General features: G+C 53.9%; 1 protein-coding gene across 4 annotated transcripts in view; it reads left to right on the top strand.

Annotated features, from left to right (window-relative positions):
• LOC132386479 (protein FAM50A-like) overlaps nt 1-27,808 on the top strand; it is a 97,442-nt gene that overhangs the window by 21,485 nt on the left and 48,149 nt on the right. For all 4 annotated transcript variants that reach the window (XR_009509544.1, XR_009509545.1, XR_009509546.1 and 1 more), the window contains exon 2: nt 24,969-25,123. Coding sequence is in view for 1 of the 4 variants with exons in the window: in XM_059958774.1 (XP_059814757.1) it covers nt 24,969-25,123 (155 nt within the window). In the remaining 3 variants the exon portion in view is untranslated. The remainder of the gene's footprint in view (nt 1-24,968; nt 25,124-27,808) is intronic.

Consider the following 27,808-nt stretch of genomic DNA (forward strand, 5'->3'; position numbering starts at 1 on the left):
CCGGGGTGGTAACAGTGAGAAGAGAGCTTGTCCGGGGTGGTAACAGTGAGAAGAGAGCTTGTCCGGGGTGGTAACAGAGAGAAGAGTGCTTCTCCTGGGTGGTAACAGTGAGAAGAGAGCTTGTCCTGGGTGGTAACAGTCAGAAGAGAGCTTGTCCTGGGTGGTAACAGTGAGAAGAGAGCTTCTCCTGGGTGGTAACAGAGAGAAGAGAGCTTGCCCTGGGTGGTAACAGAGAGAAGAGAGCTTGTCCTGGGTGGTAACAGTGAGAAGAGAGCTTATCCGGGGTGGTAACAGAGAGAAGAGAGCTTGTCCGGGGTGGTAACAGAGAGAAGAGAGCTTATCCGGGGTGGTAACAGAGAGAAGAGAGCTTGTCCGGGGTGGTAACAGTGAGAAGAGTGCTTGTCCGGGGTGGTAACAGAGAGAAGAGAGCTTATCCGGGGTGGTAACAGAGAGAAGAGTGCTTGTCCGGGGTGGTAACAGTGAGAAGAGAGCTTGTCCGGGGTGGTAACAGAGAGAAGAGTGCTTGTCCGGGGTGGTAACAGTGAGAAGAGAGCTTGTCCGGGGTGGTAACAGTGAGAAGAGAGCTTGTTCGGGGTGGTAACAGGGAGAAGAGAGCTTGTCCTGGGTGGTAACAGAGAGAAGAGAGCTTGTCAGGGGTGGTAACAGTGAGAAGAGAGCTTGTCCGGGGTGGTAACAGTGAGAAGAGAGCTTGTCAGGGGTGGTAACAGTGAGAAGAGAGCTTGTCCGGGGTGGTAACAGTGAAAAGAGAGCTTGTCCGGGGTGGTAACAGTGAGAAGAGTGCTTGTCCGGGGTGGTAACAGTGAGAAGAGAGCTTGTCCGGGGTGGTAACAGAGAGAAGAGAGCTTGTCCGGGGTGGTAACAGTGAGAAGAGAGCTTGTCCGGGGTGGTAACAGAGAGAAGAGAGCTTGTCCTGGGTGGTAACAGAGAGAAGAGTGCTTGTCCGGGGTGGTAACAGTGAGAAGAGAGCTTGTCTCGGGTGGTAACAGTGAGAAGAGTGCTTGGCCTGGGTGGTAACAGTGAGAAGAGAGCTTGGCCTGGGTGGTAACAGTGAGAAGAGAGCTTGTCCGCGGTGGTAACCGAGAGAAGAGAGCTTGTCCGGGGTGGTAACAGAGAGAAGAGAGCTTGTCCGGGGTGGTAACAGTGAGAAGAGAGCTTGTCCGGGGTGGTAACAGTGAGAAGAGAGCTTGTCCGGGGTGGTAACAGTGAGAAGAGAGCTTGTCCGGGGTGGTAACAGTGAGAAGAGAGCTTGTCCGGGGTGGTAACAGAGAGAAGAGAGCTTATCCGGGGTGGTAACAGAGAGAAGAGAGCTTGTCCGGGGTGGTAACAGAGAGAAGAGAGCTTATCCGGGGTGGTAACAGTGAGAAGAGAGCTTGTCCGGGGTGGTAACAGTGAGAAGAGAGCTTGTCCGGGGTGGTAACAGAGAGAAGAGAGCTTGTCCGGGGTGGTAACAGAGAGAAGAGAGCTTATCCGGGGTGGTAACAGAGAGAAGAGAGCTTGTCCGGGGTGGTAACAGAGAGAAGAGAGCTTGTCCGGGGTGGTAACAGTGAGAAGAGAGCTTGTCCGGGGTGGTAACAGAGAGAAGAGAGCTTGTCCGGGGTGGTAACAGAGAGAAGAGAGCTTGTCCGGGGTGGTAACAGAGAGAAGAGAGCTTGTCCGGGGTGGTAACAGAGAGAAGAGTGCTTGTCCTGGGTGGTAACAGTGAGAAGAGAGCTTGTCCGGGGTGGTAACAGTGAGAAGAGAGCTTGTCCGGGGTGGTAACAGTGAGAAGAGAGCTTGTCCTGGGTGGTAACAGAGAGAAGAGAGCTTGTCCGGGGTGGTAACAGTGAGAAGAGAGCTTGTCCGGGGTGGTAACAGTGAGAAGAGAGCTTGTCCGGGGTGGTAACAGAGAGAAGAGAGCTTGTCCGGGGTCGTAACAGAGAGAAGAGAGCTTGTCCGGGGTGGTAACAGTGAGAAGAGAGCTTGTCCGGGGTGTAACAGTGAGAAGAGAGCTTGTCCTGGGTGGTAACAGTGAGAAGAAAGCTTGTCCGGGGTGGTAACAGAGAGAAGAGTGCTTCTCCGGGGTGGTAACAGTGAGAAGAGAGCTTGTCCGGGTTGGTAACAGTGAGAAGAGAGCTTGTCCGGGTTGGTAACAGTGAGAAGAGAGCTTGTCCTGGGTGGTAACAGTGAGAAGAGAGCTTGTCCGGTGTGGTAACAGTGAGAAGAGTGCTTGTCCGGGGTGGTAACAGTGAGAAGAGAGCTTGTCCGGAGTGGTAACAGTGAGAAGAGAGCTTGTCCGGGGTGGTAACAGTGAGAAGAGAGCTTGTCCGGGGTGGTAACAGTGAGAAGAGAGCTTCTCCGGGGTGGTAACAGAGAGAAGAGAGCTTGTCCGGGGTGGTAACAGTGAGAAGAGAGCTTGTCCGGGGTGGTAACAGAGAGAAGAGAGCTTGTCCGGGGTGGTAACAGTGAGAAGAGTGCTTGTCCGGGGTGGTAACAGTGAGAAGAGAGCTTGTCCGGGGTGGTAACAGAGAGAAGAGAGCTTGTCCGGGGTGGTAACAGTGAGAAGAGAGCTTGTCCTGGGTGGTAACAGTGAGAAGAGAGCTTGTCCGGGGTGGTAACAGTGAGAAGAGTGCTTGTCCGGGGTGGTAACAGTGAGAAGAGAGCTTGTCCGGGGTGGTAACAGAGAGAAGAGCTTGTCCGGGGTGGTAACAGTGAGAAGAGAGCTTGTCTGGGGTGGTAACTGTGAGAAGAGAGCTTGTCCGGCGTGGTAACAGAGAGAAGAGTGCTTGTCCGGGGTGGTAACAGAGAGAAGAGTGCTTGTCCGGGGTGGTAACAGTGAGAAGAGTTTGTCCTGGGTGGTAACAGAGAGGAGAGCTTGTCCGGGGTGGTAACAGTGAGAAGAGTGCTTGTCCGGGGTGGTAACAGTGAGAAGAGAGCTTGTCCGGGGTGGTAACAGTGAGAAGAGAGCTTGTCCTGGGTGGTAACAGTGAGAAGAGAGCTTGTCCGGGGTGGTAACAGTGAGAAGAGTGCTTGTCCGGGGTGGTAACAGTGAGAAGAGTTTGTCCTGGGTGGTAACAGAGAGGAGAGCTTGTCCGGGGTGGTAACAGTGAGAAGAGTGCTTGTCCGGGGTGGTAACAGTGAGAAGAGAGCTTGTCCTGGGTGGTAACAGTGAGAAGAGAGCTTGTCCTGGGTGGTAACAGTGAGAAGAGTGCTTCTCCGGGGTGGTAACAGTGAGAAGAGAGCTTGTCCTGGGTGGTAACAGTGAGAAGAGAGCTTGTCCGGGTTGGTAACAGTGAGAAGAGAGCTTGTCCGGGGTGGTAACAGTGAGAAGAGAGCTTGTCCGGGGTGGTAACAGTGAGAAGAGAGCTTGTCCGGGGTGGTAACAGAGAGAAGAGTGCTTGTCCGGGGTGGTAACAGTGAGAAGAGTTTGTCCTGGGTGGTAACAGAGAGGAGAGCTTGTCCGGGGTGGTAACAGTGAGAAGAGTGCTTGTCCGGGGTGGTAACAGTGAGAAGAGAGCTTGTCCGGGGTGGTAACAGTGAGAAGAGTGCTTGTCCGGGGTGGTAACAGTGAGAAGAGAGCTTGTCCGGGGTGGTAACAGTGAGAAGAGAGCTTGTCCGGGGTGGTAACAGTGCGAAGAGAGCTTGTCCTGGGTGGTAACAGTGAGGAGAGAGCTTGTCCGGGGTGGTAACAGTGAGAAGAGTGCTTGTCCTGGGTGGTAACAGAGAGAAGAGAGCTTGTCCGGGGTGGTAACAGTGAGAAGAGTGCTTGTCCGGGGTGGTAACAGTGAGAAGAGAGCTTGTCCGGGGTGGTAACAGTGAGATGAGAGCTTGTCCGGGGTGGTAACAGTGAGAAGAGTGCTTGTCCTGGGTGGTAACAGAGAGAAGAGAGCTTGTCCGGGGTGGTAACAGTGAGAAGAGTGCTTGTCCGGGGTGGTAACAGTGAGAAGAGAGCTTGTCCGGGGTGGTAACAGTGAGAAGAGAGCTTGTCCGGGGTGGTAACAGTGAGAAGAGAGCTTGTCCTGGGTGGTAACAGTGAGAAGAGAGCTTGTCCGGGGTGGTAACAGTGAGAAGAGAGCTTGTCCGGGGTGGTAACAGTGAGAAGAGAGCTTGTCCTGGGTGGTAACAGTGAGAAGAGAGCTTGTCCGGGGTGGTAACAGTGAGAAGAGAGCTTGTCCTGGGTGGTAACAGTGAGAAGAGAGCTTGTCCGGGGTGGTAACAGTGAGAAGAGAGCTTGTCCGGGGTGGTAACAGTGAGAAGAGTGCTTGTCCGGGGTGGTAACAGTGAGAAGAGAGCTTGTCCTGGGTGGTAACAGAGAGAAGAGAGCTTGTCCGGGGTGGTAACAGTGAGAAAAGAGCTTGTCCGGGGTGGTAACAGTGAGAAGAGAGCTTGTCCGGGGTAGTAACAGACAGAAGAGTGCTTCTCCGGGGTGGTAACAGTCAGAAGAGAGCTTGTCCGGGGTGGTAACAGAGAGAAGAGAGCTTGTCCGGGGTGGTAACAGTGAGAAGAGTGCTTGTCCGGGGTGGTAACAGTGAGAAGAGAGCTTGTCCGGGGTGGTAACAGTGAGAAGAGAGCTTGTCCTGGGTGGTAACAGTGAGAAGAGAGCTTGTCCGGGGTGGTAACAGTGAGAAGAGTGCTTGTCCGGGGTGGTAACAGTGAGAAGAGAGCTTGTCCGGGGTGATAACAGTGAGAAGAGTGCTTGTCCGGGGTGGTAACAGAGAGAAGAGAGCTTGTCCGGGGTGGTAACAGTGAGAAGAGAGCTTGTCCGGGGTGGTAACAGTGAGAAGAGAGCTTGTCCGGGGTGGTAACAGTGAGAAGAGAGCTTGTCCGGGGTGGTAACAGAGAGAAGAGTGCTTCTCCTGGGTGGTAACAGTGAGAAGAGAGCTTGTCCTGGGTGGTAACAGTCAGAAGAGAGCTTGTCCTGGGTGGTAACATTGAGAAGAGAGCTTCTCCTGGGTGGTAACAGAGAGAAGAGAGCTTGCCCTGGGTGGTAACAGAGAGAAGAGAGCTTGTCCTGGGTGGTAACAGTGAGAAGAGAGCTTATCCGGGGTGGTAACAGAGAGAAGAGAGCTTGTCCGGGGTGGTAACAGAGAGAAGAGAGCTTATCCGGGGTGGTAACAGAGAGAAGAGAGCTTGTCCGGGGTGGTAACAGTGAGAAGAGTGCTTGTCCGGGGTGGTAACAGAGAGAAGAGAGCTTATCCGGGGTGGTAACAGAGAGAAGAGTGCTTGTCCGGGGTGGTAACAGTGAGAAGAGAGCTTGTCCGGGGTGGTAACAGAGAGAAGAGTGCTTGTCCGGGGTGGTAACAGTGAGAAGAGAGCTTGTCCGGGGTGGTAACAGTGAGAAGAGAGCTTGTTCGGGGTGGTAACAGGGAGAAGAGAGCTTGTCCTGGGTGGTAACAGAGAGAAGAGAGCTTGTCAGGGGTGGTAACAGTGAGAAGAGAGCTTGTCCGGGGTGGTAACAGTGAGAAGAGAGCTTGTCAGGGGTGGTAACAGTGAGAAGAGAGCTTGTCCGGGGTGGTAACAGTGAAAAGAGAGCTTGTCCGGGGTGGTAACAGTGAGAAGAGTGCTTGTCCGGGGTGGTAACAGTGAGAAGAGAGCTTGTCCGGGGTGGTAACAGAGAGAAGAGAGCTTGTCCGGGGTGGTAACAGTGAGAAGAGAGCTTGTCCGGGGTGGTAACAGAGAGAAGAGAGCTTGTCCTGGGTGGTAACAGAGAGAAGAGTGCTTGTCCGGGGTGGTAACAGTGAGAAGAGAGCTTGTCTGGGGTGGTAACAGTGAGAAGAGTGCTTGGCCTGGGTGGTAACAGTGAGAAGAGAGCTTGGCCTGGGTGGTAACAGTGAGAAGAGAGCTTGTCCGCGGTGGTAACCGAGAGAAGAGAGCTTGTCCGGGGTGGTAACAGAGAGAAGAGAGCTTGTCCGGGGTGGTAACAGTGAGAAGAGAGCTTGTCCGGGGTGGTAACAGTGAGAAGAGAGCTTGTCCGGGGTGGTAACAGTGAGAAGAGAGCTTGTCCGGGGTGGTAACAGTGAGAAGAGAGCTTGTCCGGGGTGGTAACAGAGAGAAGAGAGCTTATCCGGGGTGGTAACAGAGAGAAGAGAGCTTGTCCGGGGTGGTAACAGAGAGAAGAGAGCTTATCCGGGGTGGTAACAGTGAGAAGAGAGCTTGTCCGGGGTGGTAACAGTGAGAAGAGAGCTTGTCCGGGGTGGTAACAGAGAGAAGAGAGCTTGTCCGGGGTGGTAACAGAGAGAAGAGAGCTTATCCGGGGTGGTAACAGAGAGAAGAGAGCTTGTCCGGGGTGGTAACAGAGAGAAGAGAGCTTGTCCGGGGTGGTAACAGTGAGAAGAGAGCTTGTCCGGGGTGGTAACAGAGAGAAGAGAGCTTATCCGGGGTGGTAACAGAGAGAAGAGAGCTTGTCCGGGGTGGTAACAGAGAGAAGAGAGCTTGTCCGGGGTGGTAACAGAGAGAAGAGTGCTTGTCCTGGGTGGTAACAGTGAGAAGAGAGCTTGTCCGGGGTGGTAACAGTGAGAAGAGAGCTTGTCCGGGGTGGTAACAGTGAGAAGAGAGCTTGTCCTGGGTGGTAACAGAGAGAAGAGAGCTTGTCCGGGGTGGTAACAGTGAGAAGAGAGCTTGTCCGGGGTGGTAACAGTGAGAAGAGAGCTTGTCCGGGGTGGTAACAGAGAGAAGAGAGCTTGTCCGGGGTCGTAACAGAGAGAAGAGAGCTTGTCCGGGGTGGTAACAGTGAGAAGAGAGCTTGTCCGGGGTGTAACAGTGAGAAGAGAGCTTGTCCTGGGTGGTAACAGTGAGAAGAGAGCTTGTCCGGGGTGGTAACAGAGAGAAGAGTGCTTCTCCGGGGTGGTAACAGTGAGAAGAGAGCTTGTCCGGGTTGGTAACAGTGAGAAGAGAGCTTGTCCGGGTTGGTAACAGTGAGAAGAGAGCTTGTCCTGGGTGGTAACAGTGAGAAGAGAGCTTGTCCGGTGTGGTAACAGTGAGAAGAGTGCTTGTCCGGGGTGGTAACAGTGAGAAGAGAGCTTGTCCGGAGTGGTAACAGTGAGAAGAGAGCTTGTCCGGGGTGGTAACAGTGAGAAGAGAGCTTGTCCGGGGTGGTAACAGTGAGAAGAGAGCTTCTCCGGGGTGGTAACAGAGAGAAGAGAGCTTGTCCGGGGTGGTAACAGTGAGAAGAGAGCTTGTCCGGGGTGGTAACAGAGAGAAGAGAGCTTGTCCGGGGTGGTAACAGTGAGAAGAGTGCTTGTCCGGGGTGGTAACAGTGAGAAGAGAGCTTGTCCGGGGTGGTAACAGAGAGAAGAGAGCTTGTCCGGGGTGGTAACAGTGAGAAGAGAGCTTGTCCTGGGTGGTAACAGTGAGAAGAGAGCTTGTCCGGGGTGGTAACAGTGAGAAGAGTGCTTGTCCGGGGTGGTAACAGTGAGAAGAGAGCTTGTCCGGGGTGGTAACAGAGAGAAGAGCTTGTCCGGGGTGGTAACAGTGAGAAGAGAGCTTGTCTGGGGTGGTAACTGTGAGAAGAGAGCTTGTCCGGCGTGGTAACAGAGAGAAGAGTGCTTGTCCGGGGTGGTAACAGAGAGAAGAGTGCTTGTCCGGGGTGGTAACAGTGAGAAGAGTTTGTCCTGGGTGGTAACAGAGAGGAGAGCTTGTCCGGGGTGGTAACAGTGAGAAGAGTGCTTGTCCGGGGTGGTAACAGTGAGAAGAGAGCTTGTCCGGGGTGGTAACAGTGAGAAGAGAGCTTGTCCTGGGTGGTAACAGTGAGAAGAGAGCTTGTCCGGGGTGGTAACAGTGAGAAGAGTGCTTGTCCGGGGTGGTAACAGTGAGAAGAGTTTGTCCTGGGTGGTAACAGAGAGGAGAGCTTGTCCGGGGTGGTAACAGTGAGAAGAGTGCTTGTCCGGGGTGGTAACAGTGAGAAGAGAGCTTGTCCTGGGTGGTAACAGTGAGAAGAGAGCTTGTCCTGGGTGGTAACAGTGAGAAGAGTGCTTCTCCGGGGTGGTAACAGTGAGAAGAGAGCTTGTCCTGGGTGGTAACAGTGAGAAGAGAGCTTGTCCGGGTTGGTAACAGTGAGAAGAGAGCTTGTCCGGGGTGGTAACAGTGAGAAGAGAGCTTGTCCGGGGTGGTAACAGTGAGAAGAGAGCTTCTCCGGGGTGGTAACAGAGAGAAGAGAGCTTGTCCGGGGTGGTAACAGTGAGAAGAGAGCTTGTCCGGGGTGGTAACAGAGAGAAGAGAGCTTGTCCGGGGTGGTAACAGTGAGAAGAGTGCTTGTCCGGGGTGGTAACAGTGAGAAGAGAGCTTGTCCGGGGTGGTAACAGAGAGAAGAGAGCTTGTCCGGGGTGGTAAAAGTGAGAAGAGAGCTTGTCCTGGGTGGTAACAGTGAGAAGAGAGCTTGTCCGGGGTGGTAACAGTGAGAAGAGTGCTTCTCCGGGGTGGTAACAGTGAGAAGAGAGCTTGTCCGGGGTGGTAACAGAGAGAAGAGCTTGTCCGGGGTGGTAACAGTGAGAAGAGAGCTTGTCTGGGGTGGTAACTGTGAGAAGAGTGCTTGTCCGGGGTGGTAACAGTGAGAAGAGTTTGTCCTGGATGGTAACAGAGAGGAGAGCTTGTCCGGGGTGGTAACAGTGAGAAGAGTGCTTGTCCGGGGTGGTAACAGTGAGAAGAGAGCTTGTCCGGGGTGGTAACAGTGAGAAGAGAGCTTGTCCGGGGTGGTAACAGTGAGAAGAGTGCTTGTCCGGGGTGGTAACAGTGAGAAGAGTTTGTCCTGGGTGGTAACAGAGAGGAGAGCTTGTCCGGGGTGGTAACAGTGAGAAGAGTGCTTGTCCGGGGTGGTAACAGTGAGAAGAGAGCTTGTCCTGGGTGGTAACAGTGAGAAGAGAGCTTGTCCTGGGTGGTAACAGTGAGAAGAGTGCTTCTCCGGGGTGGTAACAGTGAGAAGAGAGCTTGTCCTGGGTGGTAACAGTGAGAAGAGAGCTTGTCCTGGGTGGTAACAGTGAGAAGAGTGCTTGTCCGGGGTGGTAACAGAGAGAAGAGAGCTTGTCCGGGGTGGTAACAGTGAGAAGAGAGCTTGTCCGGGGTGGTAACAGAGAGAAGAGAGCTTGTCCTGGGTGGTAACAGAGAGAAGAGTGCTTGTCCGGGGTGGTAACAGTGAGAAGAGAACTTGTCCGGGGTGGTAACAGTGAGAAGAGAGCTTGTCCGGGGTGGTAACAGTGAGAAGAGAGCTTGTCCTGGGTGGTAACAGAGAGAAGAGTGCTTGTCCTGGGTGGTAACAGTGAGAAGAGAGCTTGTCCGGGGTGGTAACAGTGAGAAGAGAACTTGTCCGGGGTGGTAACAGTGAGAAGAGAACTTGTCCGGGGTGGTAACAGTGAGAAGAGAGCTTGTCCGGGGTGGTAACAGTGAGAAGAGAGCTTGTCAGGGGTGGTAACAGTGAGAAGAGAGCTTGTCCGGGGTGGTAACAGTGAAAAGAGAGCTTGTCCGGGGTGGTAACAGTGAGAAGAGTGCTTGTCCGGGGTGGTAACAGTGAGAAGAGAGCTTGTCCGGGGTGGTAACAGAGAGAAGAGAGCTTGTCCGGGGTGGTAACAGTGAGAAGAGAGCTTGTCCGGGGTGGTAACAGAGAGAAGAGAGCTTGTCCTGGGTGGTAACAGAGAGAAGAGTGCTTGTCCGGGGTGGTAACAGTGAGAAGAGAGCTTGTCTGGGGTGGTAACAGTGAGAAGAGTGCTTGGCCTGGGTGGTAACAGTGAGAAGAGAGCTTGGCCTGGGTGGTAACAGTGAGAAGAGAGCTTGTCCGCGGTGGTAACCGAGAGAAGAGAGCTTGTCCGGGGTGGTAACAGAGAGAAGAGAGCTTGTCCGGGGTGGTAACAGTGAGAAGAGAGCTTGTCCGGGGTGGTAACAGTGAGAAGAGAGCTTGTCCGGGGTGGTAACAGTGAGAAGAGAGCTTGTCCGGGGTGGTAACAGTGAGAAGAGAGCTTGTCCGGGGTGGTAACAGAGAGAAGAGAGCTTATCCGGGGTGGTAACAGAGAGAAGAGAGCTTGTCCGGGGTGGTAACAGAGAGAAGAGAGCTTATCCGGGGTGGTAACAGTGAGAAGAGAGCTTGTCCGGGGTGGTAACAGTGAGAAGAGAGCTTGTCCGGGGTGGTAACAGAGAGAAGAGAGCTTGTCCGGGGTGGTAACAGAGAGAAGAGAGCTTATCCGGGGTGGTAACAGAGAGAAGAGAGCTTGTCCGGGGTGGTAACAGAGAGAAGAGAGCTTGTCCGGGGTGGTAACAGTGAGAAGAGAGCTTGTCCGGGGTGGTAACAGAGAGAAGAGAGCTTATCCGGGGTGGTAACAGAGAGAAGAGAGCTTGTCCGGGGTGGTAACAGAGAGAAGAGAGCTTGTCCGGGGTGGTAACAGAGAGAAGAGTGCTTGTCCTGGGTGGTAACAGTGAGAAGAGAGCTTGTCCGGGGTGGTAACAGTGAGAAGAGAGCTTGTCCGGGGTGGTAACAGTGAGAAGAGAGCTTGTCCTGGGTGGTAACAGAGAGAAGAGAGCTTGTCCGGGGTGGTAACAGTGAGAAGAGAGCTTGTCCGGGGTGGTAACAGTGAGAAGAGAGCTTGTCCGGGGTGGTAACAGAGAGAAGAGAGCTTGTCCGGGGTCGTAACAGAGAGAAGAGAGCTTGTCCGGGGTGGTAACAGTGAGAAGAGAGCTTGTCCGGGGTGTAACAGTGAGAAGAGAGCTTGTCCTGGGTGGTAACAGTGAGAAGAGAGCTTGTCCGGGGTGGTAACAGAGAGAAGAGTGCTTCTCCGGGGTGGTAACAGTGAGAAGAGAGCTTGTCCGGGTTGGTAACAGTGAGAAGAGAGCTTGTCCGGGTTGGTAACAGTGAGAAGAGAGCTTGTCCTGGGTGGTAACAGTGAGAAGAGAGCTTGTCCGGTGTGGTAACAGTGAGAAGAGTGCTTGTCCGGGGTGGTAACAGTGAGAAGAGAGCTTGTCCGGAGTGGTAACAGTGAGAAGAGAGCTTGTCCGGGGTGGTAACAGTGAGAAGAGAGCTTGTCCGGGGTGGTAACAGTGAGAAGAGAGCTTCTCCGGGGTGGTAACAGAGAGAAGAGAGCTTGTCCGGGGTGGTAACAGTGAGAAGAGAGCTTGTCCGGGGTGGTAACAGAGAGAAGAGAGCTTGTCCGGGGTGGTAACAGTGAGAAGAGTGCTTGTCCGGGGTGGTAACAGTGAGAAGAGAGCTTCTCCGGGGTGGTAACAGAGAGAAGAGAGCTTGTCCGGGGTGGTAACAGTGAGAAGAGAGCTTGTCCTGGGTGGTAACAGTGAGAAGAGAGCTTGTCCGGGGTGGTAACAGTGAGAAGAGTGCTTGTCCGGGGTGGTAACAGTGAGAAGAGAGCTTGTCCGGGGTGGTAACAGAGAGAAGAGCTTGTCCGGGGTGGTAACAGTGAGAAGAGAGCTTGTCTGGGGTGGTAACTGTGAGAAGAGAGCTTGTCCGGCGTGGTAACAGAGAGAAGAGTGCTTGTCCGGGGTGGTAACAGAGAGAAGAGTGCTTGTCCGGGGTGGTAACAGTGAGAAGAGTTTGTCCTGGGTGGTAACAGAGAGGAGAGCTTGTCCGGGGTGGTAACAGTGAGAAGAGTGCTTGTCCGGGGTGGTAACAGTGAGAAGAGAGCTTGTCCGGGGTGGTAACAGTGAGAAGAGAGCTTGTCCTGGGTGGTAACAGTGAGAAGAGAGCTTGTCCGGGGTGGTAACAGTGAGAAGAGTGCTTGTCCGGGGTGGTAACAGTGAGAAGAGTTTGTCCTGGGTGGTAACAGAGAGGAGAGCTTGTCCGGGGTGGTAACAGTGAGAAGAGTGCTTGTCCGGGGTGGTAACAGTGAGAAGAGAGCTTGTCCTGGGTGGTAACAGTGAGAAGAGAGCTTGTCCTGGGTGGTAACAGTGAGAAGAGTGCTTCTCCGGGGTGGTAACAGTGAGAAGAGAGCTTGTCCTGGGTGGTAACAGTGAGAAGAGAGCTTGTCCGGGTTGGTAACAGTGAGAAGAGAGCTTGTCCGGGGTGGTAACAGTGAGAAGAGAGCTTGTCCGGGGTGGTAACAGTGAGAAGAGAGCTTCTCCGGGGTGGTAACAGAGAGAAGAGAGCTTGTCCGGGGTGGTAACAGTGAGAAGAGAGCTTGTCCGGGGTGGTAACAGAGAGAAGAGAGCTTGTCCGGGGTGGTAACAGTGAGAAGAGTGCTTGTCCGGGGTGGTAACAGTGAGAAGAGAGCTTGTCCGGGGTGGTAACAGAGAGAAGAGAGCTTGTCCGGGGTGGTAACAGTGAGAAGAGAGCTTGTCCTGGGTGGTAACAGTGAGAAGAGAGCTTGTCCGGGGTGGTAACAGTGAGAAGAGTGCTTGTCCGGGGTGGTAACAGTGAGAAGAGAGCTTGTCCGGGGTGGTAACAGAGAGAAGAGCTTGTCCGGGGTGGTAACAGTGAGAAGAGAGCTTGTCTGGGGTGGTAACTGTGAGAAGAGTGCTTGTCCGGGGTGGTAACAGTGAGAAGAGTTTGTCCTGGGTGGTAACAGAGAGGAGAGCTTGTCCGGGGTGGTAACAGTGAGAAGAGTGCTTGTCCGGGGTGGTAACAGTGAGAAGAGAGCTTGTCCGGGGTGGTAACAGTGAGAAGAGAGCTTGTCCGGGGTGGTAACAGTGAGAAGAGTGCTTGTCCGGGGTGGTAACAGTGAGAAGAGTTTGTCCTGGGTGGTAACAGAGAGGAGAGCTTGTCCGGGGTGGTAACAGTGAGAAGAGTGCTTGTCCGGGGTGGTAACAGTGAGAAGAGAGCTTGTCCTGGGTGGTAACAGTGAGAAGAGAGCTTGTCCTGGGTGGTAACAGTGAGAAGAGTGCTTCTCCGGGGTGGTAACAGTGAGAAGAGAGCTTGTCCTGGGTGGTAACAGTGAGAAGAGAGCTTGTCCTGGGTGGTAACAGTGAGAAGAGTGCTTGTCCGGGGTGGTAACAGAGAGAAGAGAGCTTGTCCGGGGTGGTAACAGTGAGAAGAGAGCTTGTCCGGGGTGGTAACAGAGAGAAGAGAGCTTGTCCTGGGTGGTAACAGAGAGAAGAGTGCTTGTCCGGGGTGGTAACAGTGAGAAGAGAACTTGTCCGGGGTGGTAACAGTGAGAAGAGAGCTTGTCCTGGGTGGTAACAGTGAGAAGAGAGCTTGTCCTGGGTGGTAACAGAGAGAAGAGTGCTTGTCCTGGGTGGTAACAGTGAGAAGAGAGCTTGTCCGGGGTGGTAACAGTGAGAAGAGAGCTTGTCCGGGGTGGTAACAGTGAGAAGAGAGCTTGTCCGGGGTGGTAACAGAGAGAAGAGAGCTTGTCCGGGGTGGTAACAGAGAGAAGAGAGCATATCCGGGGTGGTAACAGTGAGAAGAGAGCTTGTCCGGGGTGGTAACAGTGAGAAGAGAGCTTGTCCGGGGTGGTAACAGAGAGAAGAGAGCTTGTCCGGGGTGGTAACAGAGAGAAGAGAGCTTATCCGGGGTGGTAACAGAGAGAAGAGAGCTTGTCCGGGGTGGTAACAGAGAGAAGAGTGCTTGTCCTGGGTGGTAACAGAGAGAAGAGAGCTTGTCTGGGGTGGTAACAGTGAGAAGAGAGCTTGTCCGGGGTGGTAACAGAGAGAAGAGAGCTTATCCGGGGTGGTAACAGAGAGAAGAGAGCTTGTCCGGGGTGGTAACAGAGAGAAGAGAGCTTGTCCTGGGTGGTAACAGAGAGAAGAGTGCTTGTCCTGGGTGGTAACAGTGAGAAGAGAGCTTGTCCGGGGTGGTAACAGTGAGAAGAGAGCTTGTCCGGGGTGGTAACAGTGAGAAGAGAGCTTGTCCTGGGTGGTAACAGAGAGAAGAGAGCTTGTCCGGGGTGGTAACAGTGAGAAGAGAGCTTGTCCGGGGTGGTAACAGTGAGAAGAGAGCTTGTCCGGGGTGGTAACAGAGAGAAGAGAGCTTGTCCGGGGTCGTAACAGAGAGAAGAGAGCTTGTCCGGGGTGGTAACAGTGAGAAGAGAGCTTGTCCGGGGTGTAACAGTGAGAAGAGAGCTTGTCCTGGGTGGTAACAGTGAGAAGAGAGCTTGTCCGGGGTGGTAACAGAGAGAAGAGTGCTTCTCCGGGGTGGTAACAGTGAGAAGAGAGCTTGTCCGGGTTGGTAACAGTGAGAAGAGAGCTTGTCCGGGTTGGTAACAGTGAGAAGAGAGCTTGTCCTGGGTGGTAACAGTGAGAAGAGAGCTTGTCCGGTGTGGTAACAGTGAGAAGAGTGCTTGTCCGGGGTGGTAACAGTGAGAAGAGAGCTTGTCCGGAGTGGTAACAGTGAGAAGAGAGCTTGTCCGGGGTGGTAACAGTGAGAAGAGAGCTTGTCCGGGGTGGTAACAGTGAGAAGAGAGCTTCTCCGGGGTGGTAACAGAGAGAAGAGAGCTTGTCCGGGGTGGTAACAGTGAGAAGAGAGCTTGTCCGGGGTGGTAACAGTGAGAAGAGTGCTTCTCCGGGGTGGTAACAGTGAGAAGAGTGCTTGTCCGGGGTGGTAACAGAGAGAAGAGAGCTTGTCCGGGGTGGTAACAGTGAGAAGAGTGCTTGTCCGGGGTGGTAACAGTGAGAAGAGAGCTTGTCCGGGGTGGTAACAGAGAGAAGAGAGCTTGTCCGGGGTGGTAACAGTGAGAAGAGTGCTTGTCCGGGGTGGTAACAGTGAGAAGAGAGCTTGTCCGGGGTGGTAACAGAGAGAAGAGTGCTTCTCCGGGGTGGTAACAGTGAGAAGAGAGCTTGTCCGGGTTGGTAACAGTGAGAAGAGAGCTTGTCCGGGTTGGTAACAGTGAGAAGAGAGCTTGTCCGGGGTGGTAACAGAGAGAAGAGTGCTTGTCCGGGGTGGTAACAGTGAGAAGAGTTTGTCCTGGGTGGTAACAGAGAGGAGAGCTTGTCCGGGGTGGTAACAGTGAGAAGAGTGCTTGTCCGGGGTGGTAACAGTGAGAAGAGAGCTTGTCCGGGGTGGTAACAGTGAGAAGAGAGCTTGTCCTGGGTGGTAACAGTGAGAAGAGAGCTTGTCCGGGGTGGTAACAGTGAGAAGAGTGCTTGTCCGGGGTGGTAACAGTGAGAAGAGTGCTTGTCCGGGGTGGTAACAGTGAGAAGAGAGCTTGTCCGGGGTGGTAACAGTGAGAAGAGAGCTTGTCCGGGGTGGTAACAGAGAGAAGAGAGCTTGTCCGGGGTGGTAACAGTGAGAAGAGAGCTTGTCCGGGGTGGTAACAGAGAGAAGAGAGCTTGTCCTGGGTGGTAACAGAGAGAAGAGAGCTTGTCCGGGGTGGTAACAGAGAGAAGAGAGCTTGTCCTGGGTGGTAACAGAGAGAAGAGAGCTTGTCCGGGGTGGTAACAGAGAGAAGAGAGCTTGTCCGGGGTGGTAACAGAGAGAAGAGAGCTTGTCCGGGGTGGTAACAGTGAGAAGAGAGCTTGTCCGGGGTGGTAACAGAGAGAAGAGAGCTTGTCCGGGGTGGTAACAGTGAGAAGAGTGCTTGTCCGGGGTGGTAACAGTGAGAAGAGAGCTTGTCCGGGGTGGTAACAGTGAGAAGAGAGCTTGTCCGGGGTGGTAACAGAGTGAAGAGAGCTTGTCCGGGGTGGTAACAGTGCGAAGGGAGCTTGTCCGGGGTGGTAACAGAGAGAAGAGAGCTTGTCCGGGGTGGTAACAGAGTGAAGAGAGCTTGTCCGGGGTGGTAACAGTGCGAAGGGAGCTTGTCCGGGGTGGTAACAGAGAGAAGAGAGCTTGTCCGGGGTGGTAACAGTGCGAAGGGAGCTTGTCCGGGGTGGTAACAGAGAGAAGAGAGCTTGTCCTGGGTGGTAACAGAGAGAAGAGTGCTTGTCCGGGGTGGTAACAGTGAGAAGAGAGCTTGTCCGGGGTGGTAACAGTGAGAAGAGAGCTTGTCCTGGGTGGTAACAGTGAGAAGAGAGCTTGTCCGGGGTGGTAACAGTGAGAAGAGAGCTTGTCCGCGGTGGTAACAGAGTGAAGAGAGCTTGTCCGGGGTGGTAACAGTGAGAAGAGAGCTTGTCCTGGGTGGTAACAGTGAGAAGAGAGCTCGTCCGGGGTGGTAACAGAGAGAAGAGAGCTTGTCCGGGGTGGTAACAGAGAGAAGAGAGCTTGTCCTGGGTGGTAACAGTGAGAAGAGAGCTTGTCCGGGGTGGTAACAGTGAGAAGAGAGCTTGTCCTGGGTGGTAACAGTGAGAAGAGAGCTTGTCCGGGGTGGTAACAGAGAAAAGAGAGCTTGTCCGGGGTGGTAACAGTGAGAAGAGAGCTTGTCCGGGGTGGTAACAGTGAGAAGAGAGCTTGTCAAGGATGGTAACAGAGAAAAGAGAGCTTGTCCGGGGTGGTAACAGTGAGAAGAGTGCTTGTCCGGGGTGGTAACAGAGAAAAGAGAGCTTGTCCGGGGTGGTAACAGTGAGAAGAGAGCTTGTCCGGGGTGGTAACAGAGAAAAGAGAGCTTGTCCGGGGTGGTAACAGTGAGAAGAGTGCTTGTCCGGGGTGGTAACAGTGAGAAGAGTGCTTGTCCGGGGTGGTAACAGAGAGAAGAGAGCTTGTCCGGGGTGGTAACAGAGAGAAGAGTGCTTGTCCGGGGTGGTAACAGAGAAAAGAGAGCTTGTCCGGGGTGGTAACAGTGAGAAGAGAGCTTGTCCTGGGTGGTAACAGAGAGAAGAGAGCTTGTCCTGGGTGGTAACAGTGAGAAGAGAGCTTGTCCTGGGTGGTAACAGTGAGAAGAGAGCTTGTCCTGGGTGGTAACAGTGCGAAGAGAGCTTGTCCGGGGTGGTAACAGTGAGAAGAGAGCTTGTCCTGGGTGGTAACAGTGAGAAGAGAGCTTGTCCTGGGTGGTAACAGTGAGAAGAGTGCTTGTCCGGGGTGGTAACAGTGAGAAGAGAGCTTGTCCGGGTTGGTAACTGTGAGAAGAGAGCTTGTCAAGGGTGGTAACAGTGAGAAGAGAGCTTGTCCTGGGTGGTAACAGTGAGAAGAGAGCTTGTCCTGGGTGGTAACAGTGAGAAGAGAGTTTGTCTGGGGTGGTAACAGTGAGAAGAGAGCTTGTCCGGGGTGGTAACAGTGAGAAGAGAGCTTGTCCGGGGTGGTAACAGTGAGAAGAGAGCTTCTCTGGGGTGGTAACAGTGAGAAGAGAGCTTGTCCGGGGTGGTAACAGTGAGAAGAGAGCTCCTCTGGGGTGGTAACAGTGAGAAGAGAGCTTGTCCGGGGTGGTAACAGTGAGAAGAGTGCTTGTCTGGGGTGGTAAAAGTGAGAAGTGAGCTTGTCTGTGGTGGTAACAGTGAGAAGTGAGCTTGTCTGTGGTGGTAACAGTGAGAAGAGAGCTTGTCTGGGGTGGTAACAGTGAGAAGTGAGCTTGTCTGTGGTGGTAACAGTGAGAAGAGAGCTTGTCCTGGGTGGTAACAGTGAGAAGAGAGCTTGTCCTGAGTGGTAACAGTGAGAAGAGAGCTTGTCCGGGGTGGTAACAGTGAGAAGAGAGCTTGTCCGGAGTGGTAACAGTGAGAAGAGAGCTTGTCCGGGGTGGTAACAGTGAGAAGAGAGCTTGTCCGGGGTGGTAACAGTGAGAAGGGAGCTTGTCCGGGTTGGTAACAGAGAGAAGAGAGCTTGTCCGGGGTGGTAACAGTGAGAAGAGAGCTTGTCCGGGGTGGTAACAGTGAGAAGAGAGCTTGTCCGGGGTGGTAACAGAGAGAAGAGTGCTTGTCCGGGGTGGTAACCGTGAGAAGAGAGCTTGTCCGGGGTGGTAACACTGAGAAGGGAGCTTGTCCGGGGTGGTAACAGAGAGAAGAGCTTGTCCGGGGTGGTAACAGTGAGAAGAGAGCTTGTCTGGGGTGGTAACTGTGAGAAGAGAGCTTGTCCGGGGTGGTAACAGAGAGAAGAGTGCTTGTCCGGGGTGGTAACAGTGAGAAGAGTTTGTCCTGGGTGGTAACAGAGAGGAGAGCTTGTCCGGGGTGGTAACAGTGAGAAGAGTGCTTGTCCGGGGTGGTAACAGTGAGAAGAGAGCTTGTCCGGGGTGGTAACAGTGAGAAGAGAGCTTGTCCTGGGTGGTAACAGTGAGAAGAGAGCTTGTCCGGGGTGGTAACAGTGAGAAGAGTGCTTGTCCGGGGTGGTAACAGTGAGAAGAGTTTGTCCTGGGTGGTAACAGAGAGGAGAGCTTGTCCGGGGTGGTAACAGTGAGAAGAGTGCTTGTCCGGGGTGGTAACAGTGAGAAGAGAGCTTGTCCTGGGTGGTAACAGAGAGAAGAGAGCTTGTCCTGGGTGGTAACAGTGAGAAGAGAGCTTGTCCTGGGTGGTAACAGTGAGAAGAGAGCTTGTCCGGGTTGGTAACAGTGAGAAGAGAGCTTGTCCTGGGTGGTAACAGTGAGAAGAGAGCTTGTCCTGGGTGGTAACAGTGAGAAGAGAGCTTGTCCGGGGTGGTAACAGTGAGAAGAGTGCTTCTCCGGGGTGGTAACAGTGAGAAGAGTGCTTGTCCGGGGTGGTAACAGAGAGAAGAGAGCTTGTCCGGGGTGGTAACAGTGAGAAGAGTGCTTGTCCGGGGTGGTAACAGTGAGAAGAGAGCTTGTCCGGGGTGGTAACAGAGAGAAGAGAGCTTGTCCGGGGTGGTAACAGTGAGAAGAGAGCTTGTCCGGGGTGGTAACAGTGAGAAGAGAGCTTGTCCGGGGTGGTAACAGAGAGAAGAGTGCTTGTCCGGGGTGGTAACAGTGAGAAGAGAGCTTGTCCGGGGTGGTAACAGTGAGAAGAGAGCTTCTCTGGGGTGGTAACAGTGAGAAGAGAGCTTGTCCGGGGTGGTAACAGTGAGAAGAGAGCTCCTCTGGGGTGGTAACAGTGAGAAGAGAGCTTGTCCGGGGTGGTAACCGTGAGAAGAGAGCTTGTCTGGGGTGGTAACAGTGAGAAGAGAGCTTGTCCGGGGTGGTAACAGTGAGAAGTGAGCTTGTCTGTGGTGGTAACAGTGAGAAGTGAGCTTGTCTGTGGTGGTAACAGTGAGAAGAGAGCTTGTCTGGGGTGGTAACAGTGAGAAGTGAGCTTGTCTGTGGTGGTAACAGTGAGAAGGGGTGTTGGGTGTTCCTGATGATGGATGTTACTTTCATGCGACAGCATTTCATGTAGACGTGCTCAATGGTGGGAAGGTTTTACCGTGATGTTTGCACTAAATCCACTACTTGTTGTTGGATTTACTGCTGAAGGGTGTCGTTATTTACATTTGCTTTGATGCAACTAGTCAGTATACTCTTCACCATACATCTGTAGAAGTTTGTCAAAGTCTTAGATGTCATCCAAATCTTTGCATACTCCTAAGGAAGTAGGGACCAGGACAGGTCCTCTGAAATGACGAAGAATTTAAAGTTACTGACCCTCTCCACCTCTGATCTTCCAATGAGGACTGGCTTATGGACCTCCTCAAGTCTACAATCAGTTCCTTGGTCTTGCTGACATTGGGTTATTGTGATACACAAGACCACCATCACGAGTCACCTGGTTGTGCATGGAATGAAGGAACGTGGACATTGTGTAGACAGATGGGATTAGTCTAACTGGACATTTAGTTTAGTTACTTTTCCCAGATGATGGGCTGAAGGGACTGTTCCTGTGCTGATTGGTTCTGTGCTCTTTGGTCTAAAGAACTTGGGTTATTTTCTTTCTCCGGAGCGTGGGAGGCTGAGGGGACACCTGATGGAGGTTTACAAAATTGAGAGCCATATGTGCAATTAGACCAGCTTTATTTTCACAGGTCATTCAAAACATACACTGAATGGCGACGGCCAGCACAGTCCGAGTGTGTGCTGGGGGCAGCTTGCGAGCATCACCATCGGCTTGCCCACCACTTACTAAGTTCAAAGTTCATATGTGGCCCCAGATACAGTGCAACCCTGAGATTCATTCATCCTCAATTAATCCATTATAGCAGGATCAGTGAAAAGCCACACCAACTTGAGCATTCAATCAGCGTACAAAAGACAACAAACTCTGCAAATACAAAAATGAATATGTAATAATAATAATAAATAAGTAATAAATATCGAGAACAGAAGATGAAGAGTCCTTGAAAGTAAGTGCATAGGTTGTGGGAAGAGTTTAGTGATAGGGTGAGTGAAGTTATCCCCTCTGGTTCAGGAGCCTGATGGTTGAGGGGTAATAACTGTTCCTGAACCTGATGGTGTGAGTCCTGAGGCTCCTGTACCTCCTTCCTGATGGTTGAGGGGTAATAACTGTTCCTGAACCTGGTGGTGTGAGTCCTGAGGCTCCTGTACCTCCTTCCTGATGGTTGAGGGGTAATAACTGTTCCTGAACCTAGTGGTGTGAGTCCTGAGGCTCCTGTACCTCCTTCCTGATGGTTGAGGGGTAATAACTGTTCCTGAACCTGGTGGTGTGAGTCCTGAGGCTCCTGTACCTCCTTCCTGATGGTTGAGGGGTAATAACTGTTCCTGAACCTGGTGGTGTGAGTCCTGAGGCTCCTGTACCTCCTTCCTGATGGTTGAAGGGTAATAACTGTTCCTGAACCTGGTGGTGTGAGTCCTGAGGCTCCTGTACCTCCTTCCTGATGGTTGAAGGGTAATAACTGTTCCTGAACCTGGTGGTGTGAGTCCTGAGGCTCCTGTACCTCCTTCCTGATGGTTGAAGGGTAATAACTGTTCCTGAACCTGGTGGTGTGAGTCCTGAGGCTCCTATGCCCAACCCTGGCCCTTGCATCTTTGGTAACCAGAGCACCCGGAGGAAACCCATGCAGTCATGGAGAGAGCGCACAAACCCCTTACAGGCAGCTTTATTTTCACACGTCCATCGAAACATACACTGAACGGCGACATTCGTGTCAAAGGCCAACACAGTCCGAGTGTGTGCTGGGGGGCAGCTCGCAATGATCACCCCCCCCCCTCACCCCGTACCCCGATTGCCAGCACTGAAACCACTGTGCCACCGGCCACCCTGGATACAGTTGGCATCTTTCGCCCCAGGACAGACAGAAATGTGAAGCGAAAGAGTGCAGGGGGCAAGTTAAGCAGGCTGTCTGGGTCAAATATTGAGAGGCAGAAAGAGGCCAGAGAGTCAGAATCAGTGAGTGCACGTGAGTTTGGGCCGAATGGCCTGTTCTGTGCTGACCGGAAATCACCCTGCTGGAGTGTGGATGTATGGCCAAAGAGTAATTTCTGAATGATTAACTCACTGACATTGGGAGGATGTGGAAATTCCCCTCCCAGAGGAGGGGATGTGAGGGGGGGGGGGTGAAACAGCCGCACTAACTGCTGCCAGGACGACGCAGCTCATAGGGAACCTTGAAACTGAAAAAAAATACGAAGTGCAAAAAGAGAGTAAATGGTAGGGTAGTGTTCACGGACCTTTCAGAAACTGATGGCAGAGGGGAATGGATGTTGCCTTCTTGAGGCAGCGCCTTTTGAAGATGCTCGATGCTGGGATGTGCCCATGATGGACCTGGCTGAGTTTGCAATCCTCTGCATTCTGACCCTGTGCCCTGCCCGCCCCCATCTCATACCAGACAGTGATGCCACAGCTCTTTGTGGTTGCATTATCATGTTGGACTGACACCCTGCAATTTGAACCTGCTCACCTTTTCATCTGATGACCCCTCAATGTGTTCTGCGGACGTTCCACAGGGCTGGAAAATGCAGAGGAAACGTCCCGAAATGCCAACTGTCCCATCTCACTCCACGGATGCTGCCTGACACGCTGAGTTCTTCCAGCTCTCTATGGTACAGAGGTTCCCAGCTTTTTCTTTATACCGTGGACCCCAGGCTGGGTACTCTCGGTGACTCCGGCTCTCTTGCAGTTGCACCGTTCAGCTGCAGGGGGCAGCAGGAGACAGGAAAGTGAGCAGCCAGGGAGGAGTAGAGAGACCATGTCTCCCATCTGCTAAACCCTTTCTCGATTGTAGGCACCAGACCAGATCACAGCTGACTTGTGCCCCCAGTGACTTGTAGGTTATTCTGGTACTTTCAGTAACTGCTCCCATCTCTGTTATTCCTTTATATCCCCCCTCCTTTTATGGCGGCTCTCTCACCCCTTCTCCCTACCCCAGCCCCCATGCCCATCACCTCCCTCTGGTTACCCACCTCCTTCCCTCTATTCCACTGTATACTCACCTCTCCTATCAGACTCCTCCTCCTTCAGCCCTTTACAACTCTGAAATGATTGTCCCATCCACTGAACCCCACTTAGTTCAGAATTCCAGCTCCTGTACTCAATACCCTGATCTCTGAAGGCCAGTGTGCTAAAAGATCTCTTTACAACTCTGATGCCACTTTAACACAACTTCAGGAAAGATACTCCCCCCCCCCACCCACAGGGCCAGATGGGATATAACCCAGGTTACTACGGGAAATGAAGGAAGAGATAGCTGTGCCTTTGGCAATGATCTTTGCTTCTTCATTGGCCACAGGAGTCGCACCAGATGATTGGAGGGTGGCAAATGTTATTCCTGTGTTCGAGGAGGGGAGTAGGGATATCCCTGGAAATTGTAGGCCAGTGAGTGGTACACCGTAGTGGTGTGGCAGTTCATGTAATCACTTTACACAGCCAGCGATCACCGATCTGGTTCAATTCCCAGTGTTATCCATGAGCAGTTTGTACGTTCTCCCCGTGACCACGTCATTGTATAGCGATTCGTGTAATCACTTTACACAGCCAGCGATCACCGATCGGGTTCAATTCCCAACGTTATCCATGAGCAGTTTGTACGTTCTCCCCGTGACCACGTCATTGTATAGCGATTCGTGTAATCACTTTACACAGCCAGCGATCACCGATCGGGTTCAATTCCCAGCGTTATCCATGAGCAGTTTGTACGTTCTCCCCGTGACCACGTCATTGTATAGCGATTCGTGTAATCACTTTACACAGCCAGCGATCACCGATCTGGTTCAATTCCCAACGTTATCCATGAGCAGTTTGTACGTTCTCCCTGTGACCACCTGGTCATATAGCAGTTCGTGCAATCTCTTTACAACACCATTGATCACTGATTGGGGTTCGATTCCTGCCGTTGTCTGAAAGGAGTTTGTACGTTCTCCCCGTGACCACGTAGTCATATAGCAGTTCGTGCAATCTCTCTACAACACCATTGATCACTGATTGGGGTTCGATTCCTGCTGTTGGCTGAAAGGAGTTTGTACATTCTCCCCGTGACCATGTGGGTCTCCTCCAGTTGCTGCTGTTTCCTCCCACATTCCAAAGATGGATGGGTTTGGTTAGAGAGATGCAGGCATGTTATGTTGGTGCCTGAAGTGTGGTGACACTTGTGGGCTGCCCCCAGCAGAATCTTTGGCCTGTGTTGGTCGTTGATGCAAGGATTGCACTTCACTGTATGTTTCGATGTACATGTGACACATAAAGCTCTCTCTTTAATCTCTTACGTCAGTGGTTCGTGGATGATAGAAAAATGGAGGGCTATGTGGGGGGAAGGGTTAGACTGATTGTGGAATAGGTTAAAAGGCCAGCACCGACATGGGGCCAAAGGGCCAGTACTGTTCTGTGTTCTATGTTTACTGGGTCATAGTTCCTCTAACCCCCAATGGTGTGGTCATCTCCTTCTGTCCATCCTCTGCCCCCAATGCACTCTCAGCTCTGGTCTGTTCCCTGCTCCCTCACTGCCTTCCACACCCTTTCCCCCATTCCCCAATTTCATTCCCCCTCCCGGACGGTCCCTGAGCTCGGTCTGCCTGTCTGCTGACGCTGGAGAATGGAAAATGCTGAGTGTGTTTGTCAGGGAGCTGGCAGTCTGTGAGTAATGACGCAGTGTGTGGTGCAGGGCCCGTCCCCATCTGGGAGCGATCATTCTGGGACTGTAACCTCCAGCTTCACACAATGAACACATTGCACAGGGCTGTATCCCGAAAGAGCCCTTGTGAAAACGATGCCTGTTCAGCTGGGAGTCCTGCTTCTGCCCGAACCGTTGTACTCAGTGAGGGTGGAAAGCTTGCTGGGCTGTCCCACAGCGTGATGCTCCCTCCTTGCTGGCAGTCAGAATCACCGGCATGTGTCAACTTAGCAGCAGCAGTTCAATGCTAAGAAAAAAAATAAAACAAAAATAATAATAATAAGTAAATCAATTACAGTATTTGGTTGATGAAGGCCAATGCACCGTATGCCTTCTTAACCACTGCGTCAACATGTGCAGCTGCTTTGAGTGTCCTATGGGCTCGGACCCCAAGATTCCTCTGATCCTCCATAGTGCCAAGAGTCTTACCATTAATGCTATAAAATGAACCACCTCACACTTATCTGGGTTGAACTCCACCTGTCACTTCTCAGCCCATTTTTGCATTCTATTAATGTCCAACTGTAACCTCTGACAGCCCTCCACACAATCCACAACATGCCCAACCTTTGTGTCATTGGCAAATTTACTAACCCATCCCTCCACTTCCTCATCCAGGTCATTTATAAAAATCATGAAGAGCAGGGGTCCCAGAACAGATCCCTGAGGCACTCCACTGGTCACTGACCTCCATGCAAAATATCACCCATCTATAACCATTCTTTGCCTTCTGTCAGCAAGCCAATTCTGGATCCACAAAGTATGTCTTGGATCCCATGCCTTCTTACCTTCTAAATAAGCCTTGCATGAGGTACCTTATCAAATGCCTTGCTGAAATGCCTTCCCCTCACTGATCCTCCAACAGCACGAAAAACCCTTCCACAGTGCAGCGATCCAGCCTCGCTGCCCCTCCCACAGCACGGCGATCCCCCCTCATTGCCCCTCCCACAGCGCGTTCCTCCCTCACTGCCACTCCCATAGTGTGGTGCTCCCTCATCACTGCCCCTCCCGCAGAGTAGCACTTCCCCCTCACTGCCCCTCCCATAACGTGGTGCTTCCTCATCACTGCCCCTCCCATAGCGCGAGGCTCACCCCTCACTGCCCCTCCCATAGCGTGGTGCTCCCTCATCACTGCCCCTCCCACAGTGCAGCCCACCAGCCTGCAATCCCTCCCTCAGGGCTGACTAGGATCCCCCCTCACCATGATGAGGGGGGTGTTTGGCACCGAGTTACCCGTTGCTGCTCTCCACCCTCCCCCCCCCCACAGGAAGCTGGAGAAACAGAAGGAGAGAGAGCGGAAGAAGGAGGAGAAACGGAAGATCGCCAGCTTGTCCTTCACTTTGGATGAGGAGGAGGAGGAGGACGGCAAGGAGGAAGAGGCGGAGGACGAGCTTAAAAGTGAAGATGAGGAACTTATTGTAGGTGAGGATGCAATATGTGTCTGTTGCTCCGGGAGGGTTGATGAGAAGGGAGGGGTGGTGAAGAGGGTGTGCTGCATTGTGGGAGGGGTGAAGAGGATGTGCTGCGTTGTGGGAGGGGTGAAGAGTATGTGCTGCGTTGTGGGAGGGGTGAAGAGGATGTGCTGCATTGTGGGGGGGGGTGAAGAGGATGTGCTGCGTTGTGGGGGGGGGTGAAGAGGATGTGCTGCGTTGTGGGGGGGTGAAGAGGGTGTGCTGCGTTGTGGGGGGGGTGGTGAAGTGCTGCATTGTGGGGGGGGTGAAGAGGGTGTGCTGCGTTGTGGGAGGGTGAAGAGGGTGTGCTGCATTGTGGGAGGGGTGGTGAAGATGGTGTGCTGCGTTGTGGGGGGGTGAAGAGGGTGTGCTGCGTTGTGGGGGGTGAAGAGGATGTGCTGCGTTGTGGGGGGGTGAAGAGGGTGTGCTGCGTTGTGGGGGGTGAAGAGGGTGTGCTGCGTTGTGGGAGGGGTGCTGCGTTGTGGGAGGGTGAAGAGGGTGTGCTGCATTGTGGGGGGGTGAAGATGGTGTGCTGCGTTGTGGGGGGTGAAGAGGGTGTGCTGCGTTGTGGGAGGGTGAAGAGGATGTGCTGCGTTGTGGGGGGTGAAGAGGGTGTGCTGCGTTGTGGGGGTGTGAAGAGGGTGTGCTGCGTTGTGGGGGGTGAAGAGGGTGTGCTGCGTTGTGGGAGGGTGAAGAGGATGTGCTGCGTTGTGGGAGGGTGAAGAGGGTGTGCTGCGTTGTGGGGGGTGAAGAGGGTGTGCTGCGTTGTGGGGGGTGAAGAGGATGTGCTGCGTTGTGGGGGGGTGAAGAGGGTGTGCTGCGTTGTGGGAGGGTGAAGAGGGTGTGCTGCGTTGTGGGAGGGGTGAAGAGGGTGTGCTGCATTGTGGGGGGGTGAAGAGGGTGTGCTGCGTTGTGGGGGGGTGAAGAGGGTGTGCTGCATTGTGGGGGGGTGAAGAGGGTGTGCTGCGTTGTGGGGGGGTGAAGAGGGTGTGCTGCGTTGTGGAGGGGTGAAGAGGGTGTGCTGCGTTGTGGAGGGGTGAAGAGGGTGTGCTGCGTTGTGGGGGGGGTGAAGAGGGTGTGCTGCGTTGTGGGGGGGTGAAGAGGGTGTGCTGCGTTGTGGGGGGTGAAGAGGATGTGCTGCGTTGTGGGGGGGTGAAGAGGGTGTGCTGCGTTGTGGGGGGGGTGGTGAAGTGCTGCATTGTGGGGGGGGTGAAGAGGGTGTGCTGCGTTGTGGGAGGGTGAAGAGGGTGTGCTGCGTTGTGGAGGGGTGAAGAGGGTGTGCTGCGTTGTGGGAGGGTGAAGAGGGTGTGCTGCGTTGTGGGTGAAGAGGGTGTGCTGCGTTGTGGGGGGGTGAAGAGGGTGTGCTGCGTTGTGGGGGGGGTGCTGCGTTGTGGAGGGGTGAAGAGGGTGTGCTGCGTTGTGAGGGGTGAAGAGGGTGTGCTGCTTTGTGGGGGGGTGAAGAGGGTGTGCTGCGTTGTGGGGGGGGTGGTGAAGTGCTGCATTGTGGGGGGGGGGAAGAGGGTGTGCTGCGTTGTGGGAGGGTGAAGAGGGTGTGCTGCGTTGTGGGGGGGTGAAGAGGGTGTGCTGCGTTGTGGGGGGGGTGGTGAAGTGCTGCGTTGTGGGGTGGTGAAGATGGTGTGCTGCGTTGTGGGAGGGTGAAGAGGGTGTGCTGCGTTGTGGGAGGGATGAAGAGGGTGTGCTGCGTTGTGGGAGGGATGAAGATGGTGTGCTGCGTTGTGGGAGGGGTGAAGAGGATGTGCTGCGTTGTGGGAGGGGTGAAGAGGGTGTGCTGCGTTGTGGAGGGGTGAAGAGGGTGTGCTGCGTTGTGGGAGGGGTGAAGAGGGTGTGCTGCGTTGTGGAGGGGTGAAGAGGGTGTGCTGCGTTGTGGGAGGGGTGAAGAGGATGTGCTGCGTTGTGGGGGGGTGAAGAGGGTGTGCTGCGTTGTGGGGGGGTGAAGAGGGTGTGCTGCGTTGTGGGGGGGTGGTGAAGATGGTGTGCTGCGTTGTGGGGGGGTGAAGAGGGTGTGCTGCGTTGTGGGGGGGGTGGTGAAGTGCTGCATTGTGGGGGGGGTGAAGAGGGTGTGCTGCGTTGTGGGGGGTGAAGAGGGTGTGCTGCGTTGTGGGGGGTGAAGAGGGTGTGCTGCGTTGTGGGGGGTGAAGAGGATGTGCTGCGTTGTGGGAGGGATGAAGAGGGTGTGCTGCGTTGTGGGGGGTGAAGAGGGTGTGCTGCATTGTGGGGGGGTGAAGAGGGTGTGCTGCGTTGTGGGGGGGTGAAGAGGGTGTGCTGCGTTGTGGAGGGGTGAAGAGGGTGTGCTGCGTTGTGGGGGGGGTGGTGAAGATGGTGTGCTGCGTTGTGGGGGGGTGAAGAGGGTGTGCTGCGTTGTGGGGGGGGTGGTGAAGTGCTGCATTGTGGGGGGGGTGAAGAGGGTGTGCTGCGTTGTGGGGGGTGAAGAGGGTGTGCTGCGTTGTGGGAGGGTGAAGAGGGTGTGCTGCGTTGTGGAGGGGTGAAGAGAGTGTGCTGCGTTGTGGGAGGGGTGAAGAGGGTGTGCTGCGTTGTGGGGGGTGAAGAGGGTGTGCTGCGTTGTGGGGGGGTGGTGAAGATGGTGTGCTGCGTTGGGGGGTGAAGAGGGTGTGCTGCGTTGTGGGGGGGGTGGTGA

This window comes from Hypanus sabinus, unplaced genomic scaffold (assembly GCF_030144855.1).
Source record: "Hypanus sabinus isolate sHypSab1 unplaced genomic scaffold, sHypSab1.hap1 scaffold_1174, whole genome shotgun sequence".
Lineage (NCBI taxonomy): Eukaryota > Metazoa > Chordata > Chondrichthyes > Myliobatiformes > Dasyatidae > Hypanus > Hypanus sabinus.